This window comes from Fusarium oxysporum, chromosome V (genome assembly GCF_013085055.1).
Source record: "Fusarium oxysporum Fo47 chromosome V, complete sequence".
In the NCBI taxonomy this organism is placed as follows: Eukaryota; Fungi; Ascomycota; class Sordariomycetes; order Hypocreales; family Nectriaceae; genus Fusarium; species Fusarium oxysporum.
This window is the reverse complement of record NC_072844.1, coordinates 41,324-56,093: the sequence shown is the minus strand read 5'-3', so window position 1 is coordinate 56,093 and position 14,770 is coordinate 41,324. Positions and strand designations below refer to the sequence as shown.

The 14,770-nt window shown below is 43.2% G+C and overlaps 4 protein-coding genes across 4 annotated transcripts; 2 read left to right on the top strand and 2 right to left on the bottom strand.

The window, feature by feature from the left end:
* Window positions 1–278: 278 nt before the first annotated feature.
* FOBCDRAFT_222268 (fumarylacetoacetate hydrolase family protein) lies at window positions 279–989 on the bottom strand (the record flags this gene model as incomplete). Its single annotated transcript, XM_031183037.3, has 2 exons — window positions 923–989; window positions 279–868 (listed from the first exon to the last, which is right to left on the bottom strand). The coding sequence occupies exons 1-2, from the start codon at window positions 947–949 to the stop codon at window positions 281–283; spliced, it is 615 nt and encodes a 204-aa protein (XP_031038679.2). The 5' UTR covers window positions 950–989.
* A 347-nt stretch (window positions 990–1,336) lies between these two features.
* On the bottom strand, window positions 1,337–2,957 carry FOBCDRAFT_201008 (fungal-specific transcription factor domain-containing protein; the record flags this gene model as incomplete). The annotated part of the gene is made up of 4 exons (XM_059608992.1): window positions 1,337–1,377; window positions 1,427–1,791; window positions 1,850–2,761; window positions 2,818–2,957. 4 exons carry the CDS (start codon window positions 2,955–2,957, stop codon window positions 1,337–1,339), a joined length of 1,458 nt encoding a protein of 485 aa, XP_059464801.1.
* A 2,156-nt stretch (window positions 2,958–5,113) lies between these two features.
* FOBCDRAFT_260326 (uncharacterized protein) lies at window positions 5,114–9,009 on the top strand (the record flags this gene model as incomplete). Its single annotated transcript, XM_059611260.1, has 12 exons — window positions 5,114–5,972; window positions 6,031–6,083; window positions 6,151–6,623; window positions 6,678–6,733; window positions 6,796–7,010; window positions 7,066–7,208; window positions 7,259–7,625; window positions 7,681–7,753; window positions 7,995–8,201; window positions 8,266–8,377; window positions 8,456–8,547; window positions 8,861–9,009. 12 exons carry the CDS (start codon window positions 5,114–5,116, stop codon window positions 9,007–9,009), a joined length of 2,799 nt encoding a protein of 932 aa, XP_059464800.1.
* Window positions 9,010–12,103: 3,094 nt separating this feature from the next.
* Window positions 12,104–13,299, top strand: FOBCDRAFT_134175 (Cys/Met metabolism PLP-dependent enzyme-domain-containing protein; the record flags this gene model as incomplete). The annotated part of the gene is made up of 2 exons (XM_059607921.1): window positions 12,104–12,212; window positions 12,257–13,299. Coding segments are annotated over 2 exons (1,152 nt in total), but the record flags the coding sequence as incomplete, so codon positions are not given.
* Window positions 13,300–14,770: the final 1,471 nt, after the last annotated feature.

The following is a 14,770-nucleotide window of genomic DNA, read 5'->3' as shown; positions in this document are numbered from 1 at the left end:
ATGCGAAAATGCCGGCACTCACGGAAGACTAGACGAGACAAGACAAGCCTCGCTGCTCGACTCAGCAGTGGTGATAAGCGAGCAACCTAGGTAGACAACAATATGACCTGCACATGGGGTATACGTGGTGGTCGAGCAGTGTAGGTTTCGTGCTAGGGCAGCACCCCTCCAGAATCTTTTACACAATAGCCTCAATACACAAACCCAGCCACATGGACTAATATCAGCCTTGATAACGACCACTGTTCGGCTACCGCTAAAGTGTCTCCAATATAAGGCCCTATAAGAAGAAGATTTTATTTTTAATAGATCCTAGCTTCTCTATCGTAACTTCTACCTCATCACCGTGTTTGACATAGCCAGTTGGGTGCATAAACCATCCGACTCCAGAGGGTGTCCCTGTCATGCAAACCGTTCCAGCTCGAACCGTCCTGCCGCGGGTAAGGTGCGGAATGATTTGGCGAATCTTCCAGATCATGTCGCTTGTCTTCTCATCCTGCCGTATTTCGCCATTTACTTTTGTTGTGAGCTGGAGCTGATGCCGGTCGCCGACAATTCGAGGGTGGACAATATACGGCCTAAATGGCGCAAAGGCGTTAAAGGACTTTCCATAGCTCATCTGGAACCCGGAAATCTCTTGCGGTATGTAGTTTCGTGCCGAGAGGTCATTGCCGATTGTATAGCCAAGAACGCAGTCCATCGCGTTACTCTCGGTTACATCCTTACAGTCCTTGCCAAAGATGAAGCAGAGTTCGCCTTCATAGTCCAGCTGCGATTGTGCCTCTGCATGGACATGGATATCGTCAAATGGCGCAGCAATTGAATCGGCAGGTTTAGTGAAAACGACAGGCTGGCTCGGAATGTTGAACTTTCACCATGATCTGTCAGCTCGTATCAAATACATCAAGGGATACTTACATACATGCTCGCATAGTTCACACCAATGCATTGGAAAATTGGACCACGAGAGCGCGACTGCGCGTGATCTGGGATAGAAGAGGGGTAATCGCGGGGTTTAGGAAGAAAATATATTAAGTTTTATATAAGTTTAGTTGCCTAAGGTTAAAGACCTGAACTCGTGACGTCGGCATCAGCGGCATAAAGAGGGTCAAATAGGTTATAGGATATAGCATATAATAAATTTAATAGATTAGCTAAATATTAGTGTATTATTAATATAAACAGGGGTTATTTATTGTATATATTAAGGCAAGCTTATTTTTAATTATATAATAATTAGTATACTTATCTAATTAGTATACTTATTATATATATTATAGATATTTAAGAAGTAAATATTTAGTAGTAATACGACTCTTTTTTAATATCCGTCTAATTATTCTAACTGTTTTGCTGTAGTGATTGAATTGGCGAAGTCTATTTAATGTTAGCAGGTGACGTACTAACTAAGTAGAGCCCAGTATACCTAATAAAAAGGCGCCAAACCTGCAATACATCGCTATGTGTGATAAGGCGAGCTTCAGAAGTTCCTCCTCCAAACTTGCTGCGTCGGATCTATCCCCCGCTGCCTGTCTGTGTCCCATTGCGACCCGCAAGTGCAATGCTGCTGGTCCAAGTACAAGACAGCCGATGAAAGGAGAGGCGTAAGGGATGAACTCGGGCGGCCACATTCGAATAATGCGAATAATCTGATCCGTGCAGATGTGGTATCTAGCCTCCGGGGCACGGAACTGCGACTCTGCGGCCAGTGGGGTCAATAAGTTTCTCGATGAGCTCCAGAATCTGGGAGTTGAAGCATCGTCGTGAAGAAGTTTGACAAAGACCCGACAACTAAATTCCAAGAATCAGTTTTATCCGGGCATAGACATCCGATACAAAAAAACATTACCCTTGTAGCATGATGTTGGTGACGATGATCCAATTAAAGTTAGAAACGCGATTTGGCCTGAACGATGAGGGATTCAAGTCCTCCAATAAGTTGAATTGGGGAGGGAGGAGAAGAGTATAGCAAGATATAACTTTTTCAATCTCTTGAGTCTCCTTGCGTTGCAAGTTTTGCTGCTGGCCCAGGTCATGCGCGGTGAGCAAGAAATAATTGATGAGTAGGAACCATGCCCTCTCGTCCTGGTTTGGACAATCCCTTAGGGTGTGCCAAGAGTGGACAGGGTCGGGATTGATTATGGACGACTCCATGAACATGTCTGCAAACCAGTTCTTGTCAGAGACGGGAAGCTTGACTTGCATAGTCATCCTATCTATCGTTTGTGGACGGCAGGCGACCGCGGCTGAGAACGTGTCCAGCTCCCAGACAGACCACCAGACACGGCGTAACCCCTCTTTCTTGCTCCATTCCAATGAGACTGGACTGAAAACATCGCTCTCACTTTGGAAGTCGATAGCATGTAGACCCAGCTCATTCGCGAGCCGGGTGCAAGTGCCGATGACCATCCATCCTTCGGTAGTGGGGCCGTGCAAATAAAGCTGAAATGCTAACAGTGTGCAGCCCTGCAGAAACTCTAGGGTGTTCTTCTGAGCCGCTCGGAGGCAGCAGTAGTACATGTCCTTTGCAGATTCAGCGAACTCTTCGCCCTTAACCACGTTCGGCTTTTGGTTAAAATGGGGTGCTGATGAGAATCTTGCCGCCAGGGCGAGCATCGCATTCACGAGAAGTGAGTCTCGCAACAGTCTTGCGGCATCATCATCATGTATCGACGAGTTACCAGAAAAGTACTGCTCGTAGAACCTTGGCCGGTGAAGTATTGGGACGAAACAATGGACCTTATCGAAGTACAGCTTTATTCTCGAGGAGGTTTAGAAAAACTGCTACAATCGACGGGGAGGAGGATTAAGGCTCACAATTCCTCAAATAAAGCACCCGAAATGCCTGCCGCTGTACTAGGACCTGGTGTATGGAGTGTGTTGTTAGAACTATCCACAGCTCCTTCCCCCGAGCTCTCTGGACTGACCTGGTCTGGCCCGGGGTTCCACGATGACATGCCCGGGCTATAAGCGTGCTTAAAAATACTCAGAATTCCACGGGGTGGATAGGTTATCAAGAACAGCGTTTTATTTAGGAGTTTCGAGCCGTCCCAGTTCCAAGTTCATGAGTAGGTCGATCAAATTGATCTGATTCAAGTTCTGGTCATCAAAAGAAGCGCTTTGCGTCAGGGCGTGGACGTTGCCGAGATCGCTCATCGCGGTACTCGAATTCTCTGGCAGGATGTTGTCCTCTGTGTTTGGATCGTCGGTAGTTATCGATTCAAGTTCATCTCCATGGTGGCCCTGTTTTTGTGCAGAAACTATATCGGACGTCTGGTCTGTGGCCGCCATTAATATAGGATTGCCCATGCCAGCCTTCATAATCTCGCAGACTCATACCGCATTGCTGAATGGCGCCATTGCGCTGGTTCGCTCTGTGCTGGAGTTGTAACTTGAGCGTTCGCTTTTTCCTGTGAGAAGGGTACAGACAAGGGGTATTTATTCGAGAGCACAGGTTGCAGGATTGAAGTGCCATATTGCCTTTAAGCAGGGTACAGTCAGCCGCCAGTAAGAGACTTAGTGTTACCCATGCGCGCGCATATCAGAGGGTTGTGGAATGATCTTGATTAAAATCTATGACAGGGAAAGGATAGTAACACAACACACAGGGAAGGTGGTATTCTAATAAACCACTATACGAACATTTTATCTTCTTCCTGTTCTCCACCGTAAGCTCATGTAAAATATATTCCAAAGACCTGCACAGTTATCATCACATTTGGAAATCATTAAGACCACTCCGACTTCTGGAGAACCTTTTAATAACGCCGGAAAAGGCTTGCAGCCTATTATGCAGCTTCGTAAGGGATCATCTCAAGTACTATTCAACTAGAGTCTGCCAAATGCTGATTAGATTCTCGACCAATAACGGCCTTGCCATTATATTATTGAAGTTTAAGCCTCTCATTTGACCTATCTTCTAGATCTAGTCTGTAAGGACACCCATACACTCACACCAATATTCGCACTTACATTCCTATAAGAGTTCATATAGGAGGATATATAATATTCTGGTCGCCAGGAGTCGTTTCTGGAAATTCCAGCCTCGAGAAAGCAAGGGATAGGCCTTAATACTCTCTAAGCTCTCCGACACGATGGCAGTATAGGCTAGCCGCTGTCGAAAGAAGACTTAAGCCGTGCCCCCACTCCATGTGGCCCAAGAAACCTAGTAGACTTATATATCAACTTCCAAGCACAATTTCCGAATGCCAATAAAGCTTTAGGTAACGCCAGAACAGCCAGTCACCAACAAAATGAGAAGAGCACGCTCATACACTGCCCCCACCTTCTTGGCCTCCACTTCCTGATTTTTATCATCGTCTCCGTGCTGGATGATACATAGAGAATCAATCCATATATGCCGTATTCCAATACAACGGGTAACTGTAACTGCGTCTCGTAATTTCGGTGGCAGCTTAGATTAATTAAATTATATAGTAAGATATATAACTTGCCTGAGCTTTACGTCTAAAATTAAAAGTCAAATTAGCAAAAAAAAACAGTTGTGCAAACTTGGGTTTTATTAATATTCTTATTTAACTAACCCTAATCTTCTTCCTCTAACCCCTTCGCAAAACACGCGTCATACCGAGGTAAATATGGATATGAATCGTGTAGCTATTTATAGTGATATGAGGAAAGCGGCTATGGCCTTTGGAAACCGGCTGTAGGGGCTCCCCACCTGATTCTGGTATGGTATGAGATATGAGATATTTTTAGGATCGGAGCGATAAACTACAGGTCAAAGCGAAAGAGAGCCCGGCACGGCGTCGAGATATCTGACTTAAGGGCTCTCTGGTCTGCATGTCATTGGCTAGCTTGAACTGGGATTATTGCTCGATGGGCATGGTACTGGCCAAATGACGACGGTGAATTTCTTTAATTGGCTACGTTAGTGTGGGCTGAAACCGTTAGCTGCTTTTTCTGGACAATGTCGAACCAACATGCATAAGAACCACAACCAACACATTTGTATCCTGGTGAGAACATCCCCTTACGAGGTATTTATCTTATGGAGAGCCCCAACCCCTCTTTCCCTTCTCTTTTGTCCTACCTTTTATTCGCAAAGGTAGAAGTCACTCTATATTGTTCACATACTAACCCATACCACATCATGACCAATTCTTCTTTAAACCCACCATCAACCCTCTTCAAGGGCTTGTCACTTGCAGATCATCCGAGCTCTGCTGAAAATGGGAGCCAATCCACTCCTGGGCGTTCATCCCCGAGGACATTTGACCTCTCATTTTCTTCGCCTAGTTCTGGCCCTGGTCCTTCTTCTTCATCTGATGGCGTTTTCGTTTTCGGCCAGCAGTCTCCGAACCAAAATGTCAGCTCCAGAAACGTCTTACAATTCGGGGGCGATGACCAAGATTGTTCATCACTTCAGAAGCAGCCATTCTCATTCCAGTCGCTCCATAATATGACACCTCTTCCTTCACGCTCGCCTTCGCCTTTGCCTTGTCGCGCAACACCACAACAACAGTCTTCTCAGCTGTTTTCGTCTTTCATGACTCCACCTGCAAGAACTACCCGAGCACAATCTACAAGCAATTCTCAGGTACCTCCATTCTCGTTCAATTCCCTATCTAGTCCAGCGTCGGACAGAAGACAGCGATCTTTGTCATTTGTATCATCAGCTGTTTCAACTCCAAGCCGAACACAGCTGGAAACGCCGGACTCAAGTTACATGGCGTCCCAAAATCCAGAGCCACCAGCGCTTGTCATTCCTTATGATACTAGAACAGAATTAGCATTTTCTCATGCTCTATTTACTTCCGTCTTTCAAGATGCATTGAAAGAAGGCCCCAACATAGCCCAGAAGGCTGTAAAGGCAATTGAAAAGATGCAAGCCGGGAACCCGGGCATTCTTGACTCAGATGTTAGCAAGTTTTTGGATGACGCAAAAGACTTGCAACAATTCCAGGGTAGTGACACACGCACAATTGCCGTATTGGGCGATTCGGGAGAAGGTAAGAAGTTCTTAACGAATCCGTTTTTTTCAACACTGACACCGATATTACCTTTTAGGAAAGAGTAGTCTGATCAATTCACTGCTTCACTTTCCTGGTGTTGCTCAAACAGTATGTTATCACGAAATGATTCTGAAACCGTTAATTCGATAGGTACTAATGCAAGTTCAAATTGCAGGGCGACATCGGATCCGCCTGCACCTCAGTCGTTACTGAATATCGACAGAAGAAAGCAGGACATACTGCCCCGATCACCATCGATGTCGAGTATCTGTCAGCCCCTGAGATCCGGGATATGATACAAGAACTTCTGTGGAGCTACAGACAGCTGTACCTTCCTGGTGTCGAATCGGATGAGACCTCGGAACAAGATTACAACCGCTACATGAGAGAATCCGAACAGGCATGGTCTGCTCTGCATGCAGCGTTCAAACACAAAAGGCAGTTCACGAAGAAGTTTGCCCAAGATATGTCCAATGGGGCTCTGGAGAGGATCACAGGTCAGCTCATTGAGTGGGCTCAGGAGATTGAGTGGCCGGCTGGCGGCGTTGACGGGTTTTGGACATCAACAGCGCAGACAGCCGACGAATGTGTTGAGCATACGAAACTATTTATGCAAGACAAATTTTGGCCATTCACTAAAATCATTCGGTAAGCGATCTCATCCTCGCTTTGGCAATAATGTCTGACATATCACTTCTGCAGCGTATATCTCAACTCCCAAGTACTCAAGACTGGAGTTGTCCTCGCGGATCTGCCTGGTAATTTTGCCCCAACCCATTTCCTTACTGAGCATACGATTGACTGACAAACTCTACTACAGGACTCCACGACACGAATCTGGCGAGGGTTCGAGCCACTCAAGATTATCTCATGAAATGTGACAACATTATAATTGTTGCTAAGATATCCCGTGCCATCACCGACCAATCCCTCAAATATTCGCTCTTTTACGTTTTATCTCGCCATATGCCAACAGAGTGGGAAGATTCTGGCGCAAAAAGGTTGAACGTTGCAGTTGTTTGTACTAAGTCAGAGGTAATGCTATGCTGTCTTTCTGATGGTAGTTCGGGACACTAACATTATCAATCAGGAAATCAACCTTGTGACAGCAAGACGTGAACTTTGCGGTCCAAACAAGGCTATCTCGATTGCTACTATGGAAAGCCTAGATAGTGAGATTGATACGGCAAAGTCCTCGGGTGACAGAAAAAGAAAGAAGGATGCCAAAAAACAGTTAGTCATGTCCTATTTTGATCCCACAAGTTGTACTAACACCCGCGTAGGCAGGAGCTTCTCTTAGTCCAAGCGCGGAATGAGCATGTCAAAAGAAATCTCCAAACAGGTTACTCGTCAGAGATGGATGGCAGAAACTTGGATGTATTTTGCGTGTCCAACAAGTGGTACGAAAAGTATTGCCCTAAAGGAAACAACACATTTGTGGATGCAAGCGGTATTCCAGACCTTCGACGTTTCTGTCACACACTGACTGCAGATGCTCAGTTGAATGAAGCGAAACATTATCTTAGGTCTAGATTATCTGCGCTTCTGAATTCGCTTGATCTGTGGGCGAACAGCTCGCTTGACGAGCAAGACAAGATTGAAGAGCTAGATGACTCCGTCCGCGCAAAGGCGAAAGAGGCTTTAGATCAGGTAGGTTTATGGGTGTACCTTTCATCCTATCAAATGATACTGAATCAGCGTACAGATTCCAAATCTAGTCGCGACCTTCCGGCAGGACTTTACTGAATGCTTCCAAGAGCAGATAATGACCTTCTTTGGTACGTACTAGTTGGTGAATCGTACATGAGAAAAGCCTAATCAAATTTGTCTCAAGGTCAGAGAGACTATCATTGGGATCAAGCTGCTAGTAAGGAAGGTTTGGTGTGGACAACTGTGAGTTGAAGAGCATCGTATCGCGTCCTGGACACTTGGCTAACTTTGCTTCCCAGTGGCACTGGAGTAATTCAGCACATGGACCCACAGACTTATGAAGACATACCGCTAACAAAACGATCACAGGTCAGTACAACGCATGGTGTCTTAATTACGGTGATCACCAGACACCGAAACGAGGGCGCGAGAACTGGAACGCAAAAATTATCTGGAAGATGCGAATGGAGCTTGAAGGCCAATGGGACATTGTGGAAGAAGAGGTGACAGATGTATTCTCGGCCGTGCTCCACGGTGCGATGAGTCTCTTGGACTCCTTGAAATCTGGTTTATCTCGTTAGTCCACTATTATCAGCCCTTGAAAGATGTCTAGAGAAGCTAAGGATATATTTCTTTACAGATTCGCTTCCTCCGCAGCATGTCAACCCAATTGCTCAAAGTATTAATGCTCAAATCGAAAATCTTAAGTATAAGATGAGCAGAGAAGAAAGGAGATTGCATGCGGAAGTTAGGTAGGATGAATTCTCCGTCTTGTCTCCTGGCAGAGCGTCAGAAATTATCACCGTAGGACATCGCTAATAATTTTGCAGAGTGATACGAAGGTACGCGTCGGAATCGAATTACAACTCATATGTGCTTCAAGACATGATTCCCCAGTATCGGTCTGCGGCTAGTCAAAAAGGTATGTGTATCTTTCCCTCGAATCACTCCCTATGAAAGCTCTCAGTTGAGCAATGCACCTCTCAACACGATAGTCTATATTTGTGCGGGTCGCTCTGTCCTAAGTTTTGGAAGCTAACAGGGGAAATTTTGAGAAGGTGACGGTAAGGCTGCACGTCAAAAGTCCATCATCCAAGGATATATTGAAGAGGGAGTCATATTCCCAAAAATGTCCATCGCAATCTCCGACAGAATGAGTCAGTTAATCACAGAAACCTCGGGAAGGCTTACCAGCTTGCTTAGTGATGTCTTTAAAGTTGTTAAAACTGATTTAGATATCGCTCTTCAATCCTATGAAAAATCGGAAGTAAGCCCAGCAACTCATGGCAGAGAAAGACAGACTAAGATAAGGGATTTCGCAAAAGAGATTGAGAGTTTAAAGCAGCAACATAAGTATCTACTGCAGAGCTTAGAGGCAATTTAGGCTCTAGATATACATGTATATTGTAAAATTATAGCTGGGAATAAATTTTAGAATTTCAGAATTTTAGAACAAAGTGTCTGAGCTCGAGGCTTGTTAAAACTTTTGTTATGCCGTGCCGTCTAATAGTATCACTCTTAATAATTAACTGTATACATAATTATATTATCTTAGTAGTTGAACTTCTGAGATGTGAGCCGCCAGCGGCTTTACTATGCTCTATTTAAAGGAGTTAAATTTAATATATATTCCTATAACTAGTAAATTTCTAGCCACCTATTATAATAGTTGGTTTCTAACTATAGATAAACTAAGCCGTGCTAGGTTTATTATTAGTAGATTACATAAGGCATAAACTAAGCTTATTAAAGTATTATATCTCTTAATAGTAGATTTAATATATATTAGGCTTAATTAATATAAAGAAGTTTTATTAATAGCTAGTAAATTAGAATCTATAAAAGTATAAATAAATATATTTTATATACTAGGAATATTTATATAGAAGTAATATAATACTAGGTTATTATTAATCCTAGAATAATATAATCCTTAAGTGCTATTATTCTTATACTTATTAGTCTTTGTCTAGTTAGTTACTTAATATCAGGTTTTTATAGGGGTATATATAATATAACTACTAGGAATATAATACCTATAGCACTCCTTTTAACCCTAACCCATGGCTTATAGCCCCTACTAATTATTATAATAGTAAATTAGATATTTTACCTTTATTTTATATAGGAGTTTAATATAATATTATTATATTATAGGTTAATTTACATTTTCTTAAAGTATTAAAAAAGTCCTTTTATTTATAATTAAATTAATTTAAAAATAAAATATATATTATATAGCTATTTAACTAAATAAGTATATCTTTCTATTATATTAACCTTAGTATTATTATTAAGATAATAATAAAACCCTAGGACTTCCCTTATTTATATTAATAGTACACTGATGTTTGGCTGATCCGTTGAGTCTGTCACGTGCTGTGTCCCGTGACCCATTTGACCCTCTTTACGCCGCCGACGCCGACGTCACGACTTCAGGTCTTTGACTTTAGGCAACTGAACTCACACAAAACTCAATACATTTTCTTCCCATTTCTCTGGTTCGTAAGAACCCCACGATTACCCCTCTTCCATCCCAGATATTGCGGCACGCCGTCCCCCTCGTCTTCACGGGTCGCCGATCTCCTTCAACGAAAGCAGTACCTCTATCGCCTGCTTCCTGATATCATGGAGCCACTTGTCATGCAAGCCGCCATGAAGTTTCTTTAGGAACTTATTCTGCCTCCTCCGTGGGTGGCCTCTATTTAGTGCCTATCTAAGAGTCTTAAGGCTCTCTATCTCAGCATCAAGGAAGGCCTCGCTGATCCGAGGGATATGAAGATACGGCCGTACAAGCCGGAGGACCTCACAGCCAAAGAGGGCCAGCCTGACGCGGCCGATATCATCTTTAACCATCCAGGCTACTCCGATTTCAGCAGCTATCACATAAAGCTTATCGCGATTACTCTACTCAGCGCTCGAGAGAGCTCTTTTAATCATTCAGATCACATTGTGGTCTTCCGTTAAGTAGGGCTTATTAGGCCTAGGTGGCCGCAGGCTTCTTCGGAGAACAGGCATCGCTATGGGGCAGCTGTGATGCTGTTAGCGGTTGCGATCAGAAGGTATGGGAAGTCGGATCGGATTACTTACTGTGGAAGCGCAGTGGATGATTTAAGCGTGCTGCAGGGGTCGGCGAAAGAGTAGCCTTTGAAGTGGGTTGCAGGAAGAAGATTAGGGCCAGCTGAAAAGTAAGGCTCTCCAGCTGGGTTATGTGCAGCTAGGTTCAGGCTGCAATTAAGGCAGCTAACTATAATGATATTGACTTAATAAAGCTTTGCCTGCTGAGGGGTAATAAATATTTAAATTATGTTAGACTTTGGAGATGTTTAGATATACCTTTTAAGGCTGACTTATAAACTTAAAAAAAAAAAAAAAAAAAAATAACCTTAGGACTTATTAAGAGGTAATTTAAGTTAAATTATATATTAAAATAGGGTTATAAAGTATAGAAATTTAACCTAAATTACTTTAATTAAAGCCAAGTTACTAATTAATTTAAATTAACCTTAATTTTATACTTAGGGTTAGTTAGTATTAACTTAGGGTTAAAGTAATATAAAGGAAAAAGGACTTTAATTTATAAAGAAAAATAATAAGATTACTTTTGTTTTTCCTTTTTATTATTAATATAAGACAGATAATATTAAGTAGTAATAAATAATATTATATAACTTAACTTAGATTATTAAATAATTATATATTGGCTATATTAAGTAGCTATTTAGCCTAGTGCTAGTATTAAATTATATTTTTAATTTATTTATTAGCTAAAAGGCTAAGTGTTATCGGGTTAGGATAGGTTAGTATTAATTATTTAAGCTATCCTTGCCTTTGTATTTTCTTTTTAACTAAGATATATAGCTAATTAAGAAGAAGTAGAGATTTTTCTATAAAATACTAATAAGGAAATAGGAATATAAGTAAAAATAGGAAATAAAGAAGATAAAAAAGAGGGGTAAAAGGAAAGATAAAAAGAGGGGTAAAAAAGGATAAAAAAGAATAAATAAAGAAATTAGCTAAAATAAGAGATATAGCCTAGGTAGGTAATAAAAAGAGTGTTTCGCCTACTTATCATGCATGCTATTATTATACTTAACAAATAAGGGCTTTACTTTAGGGTACAACTATACTCTGTGGCATAATCAAGCCATCCTGAATAAAAGAAAAAGGAGAATGAACTATAGGACCTGATGCTGGAGACGGTTAGCTTGGGGGCTTCTAGTGGTTTGACTTAGAGGTTACTTTGATCTGGAAGTAAGAGGCTTGTTAAACGCTCCCTATTGCAAATGGAGATTTAATTAGTACTATTAAAACAGAATATCTGCAGCAGAGGAACTAAGCTAAAATATATCGTTGATGTCAAAGTCCATTCCATCAAAATCGAAATTGATTGAAGGACCCCTGAAACCTGGAAGTTCACCTGCGGGGTTTTGGACTATGATTGACTCCTGAGTCTCTTCCAGTGACTGCTGTCCATTGACTTTGCCAGTCCTCATCGCGCTATTGCACCGCCGATACAAGTTACGGTGAATTACAGGTATCATCGGGATCCTGAACAACTAGTTCCAATGGAGAACAAGGATGGATGTCACCAAATTTCCCCTCGCTTTACCGAGCATAGCTCGTAGGAGGTAAACCACAGCATAATGCGCCGTTCGACTCTCACATCTACTCGCGCTATACAGCGCCAAATTCCACCCGCTTCGAGACTGTGTTGCACAATCTGTTTGGTGGTGCTGGTTGTGTGACATACGCCAGTGGACCTGCATCCTTTCACGCCATCATGGTCCTCCTGACACCGAAGCGAATCTTTCTTGGAGAGGGATATCATGGAATTCACAGAAGCATCACCCTCCAGCACCGAGTCACTGGTGTTGAACAGCTGACACTCGACTACCTTGGCCAACTTGGGCCTGGAGACCTGCTTCACATTGAGACACCGCAAAATCCTACAGGTGAAGCTCGTAATCTTGAATACTACGTTGCCATAGCTCGCAAAGCCGGAGCATATGTATCTGTTGATGCAACTTTCGCACCGCCACCTTTACAAGATCCACTCCAGTTCGGTGTTGATATTGTAATGCATAGCGGCACCAAGTATATCGGAGGACATTCCGACATGCTTTGCGGCGTATTGGTGGTTAGCAAGCACCGACAGGAGTGGATGGAAACTTTGTACCAGGATCGCCGCGTTATGGGATCTGTTATGGGCAGCTTTGAGGGTTGGCTCGGCATTCGGTCCCTCCGAACTCTTCACCTCCGGGTCATCAAGCAATCGCAAACTGCTGAGAAGCTCGTGACCTGGTTACACGAGGAGCTTAAGAGCCCGGAATCTCTGGTTGGGAAAATGGTTGACAGGGTACAACATGCTTCGCTGCAGGAGGCTGACCTCAACGATGGATGGCTTAGTAGACAGATGCCTGGTGGCTTTGGCCCTGTCTTCTCTATCTGGATGAAAAGGGAGGAGCATGCGCAGCGATTGCCTAGCAGGTTATTTATCTTTCAACATGCCACAAGTCTCGGTGGAGTGGAGAGCTTGATGGAATGGCGCGCGATGAGTGACAAAGGCCGCGACCCAAGGCTCATGCGAGTTAGTTGTGGTGTGGAAGATGTCGAAGATATGAAGCAGGACATATTGCAGGCTTTTGAGTCGCTTTCACGCGACTTTCCCTGAAAGCGTGTAGTGACCCATTAGATGAAACGAGCGTCAGAGCACAGTTTCTTTCAAAACAAAGTTCCAAATAAGCACGGTGCTACCAAATGTGAGAAGACACTCTCGGGACTTGTACCCATCGAGAATTTCCAATGACTGTAGAAATGGGCCAAGTTTTACAATCTGCCCAGAAAACAAGTTGTGGGAAGGAATTAGAAGCCTCAGTGCGCGAAGCGCGCAAATCTCCGTGAGAAATTCTTGCAAGAGTCTTGTTTCATCATTATACTCGGTGGTGGATGTGAGCAGTGCGATTTGTTCATGGCTTGCTTTGAAATGACAGCAGATTACACCGCGAACGTCACCCTGAACGGTCTATCAAGGATTAACAAATGAATGGATCGATCCAGCCTCGGCAACTTTACACCGAAAACACAAGAAAAAAGCAAGATCAGAAAATGTTGAGAAGATAGTGTCAGTGCATCCATGCCAGGAACGATTTGATGTGTTTCAGAAAACCGTAGTTTCGAAAGCTCTGTCGAGACACAAGCATAGTGGCCATAGGTAGCTGTTTCTAGATCCAAGCCACGCCCTGTTGTGTCATTGACTGTCAAATGAGCTCCTTGAATAGTTAGAACACAACCAAAACCCAGTTTGTCGCTTGCAGCACAATGGGAGTAAGCAGTCGACAAGGGGTTTTCTGTCCACGCCTGGTCCTCGCGTCAACATCTCCACTATGAAGTCCAAGTACTGCTGTAAAGCAGTTAGAAAATGCCGTTCGAATAAGTCAGATTGCCGTATGTAAAAGCAATGTATACAAGGTTCAGCTACTTCTGTATGGTGATGTGCGAAGTTTGAATGGGCGTAGGCCATCAGGATTGGGGCTTGTGCAAAGCAATATGAATCTTGCAGGTCCTTTGAAGGTTGTCGAGGAAGGACCGCGTCAACCTGTTACTCTCTACCTTCCGTGACTAAATCATTCGATCCGACTTTGCACTATCCGTGAAGCCTCCCTGTTTTTCACTATCACTCCAAGTAATTGCCTCTACAACCTCTGTGACTAACTCATGATAGTGCTTTATGGGAATGTATTTTCCGTATTTTCCGTATTTCTTGGCGAATATGGCCTCATTCACTTACTCCATCTACTGCTTCGCGTTTGCCGCTAGATGCCGCCACTTCCGCCTCGCATCCGCTTTGCCGCCCAAAGTTCCGCTGCGTTTTGTCACCTGAAAATACGAGAAATCGTCAAGGCTTTACCCGTTATCGCTAGGAGTAATGAATGCTCCTGGAATAGAAACTTATGGGACTGAAAATCCGAAAATCTTAGCAATGTTAAACCTCAATACTGTGTATTATCTACCGCTATCCACTACGCAATATTAATTTAGTATGATCTTTCTCTAACTGAACATGCTATTTATCAGCAAGTAATTCATAAACCTGATCCACTTCGAAGCTCGCCCCTTCATATGCGTGTTCGCAATACTTAGCA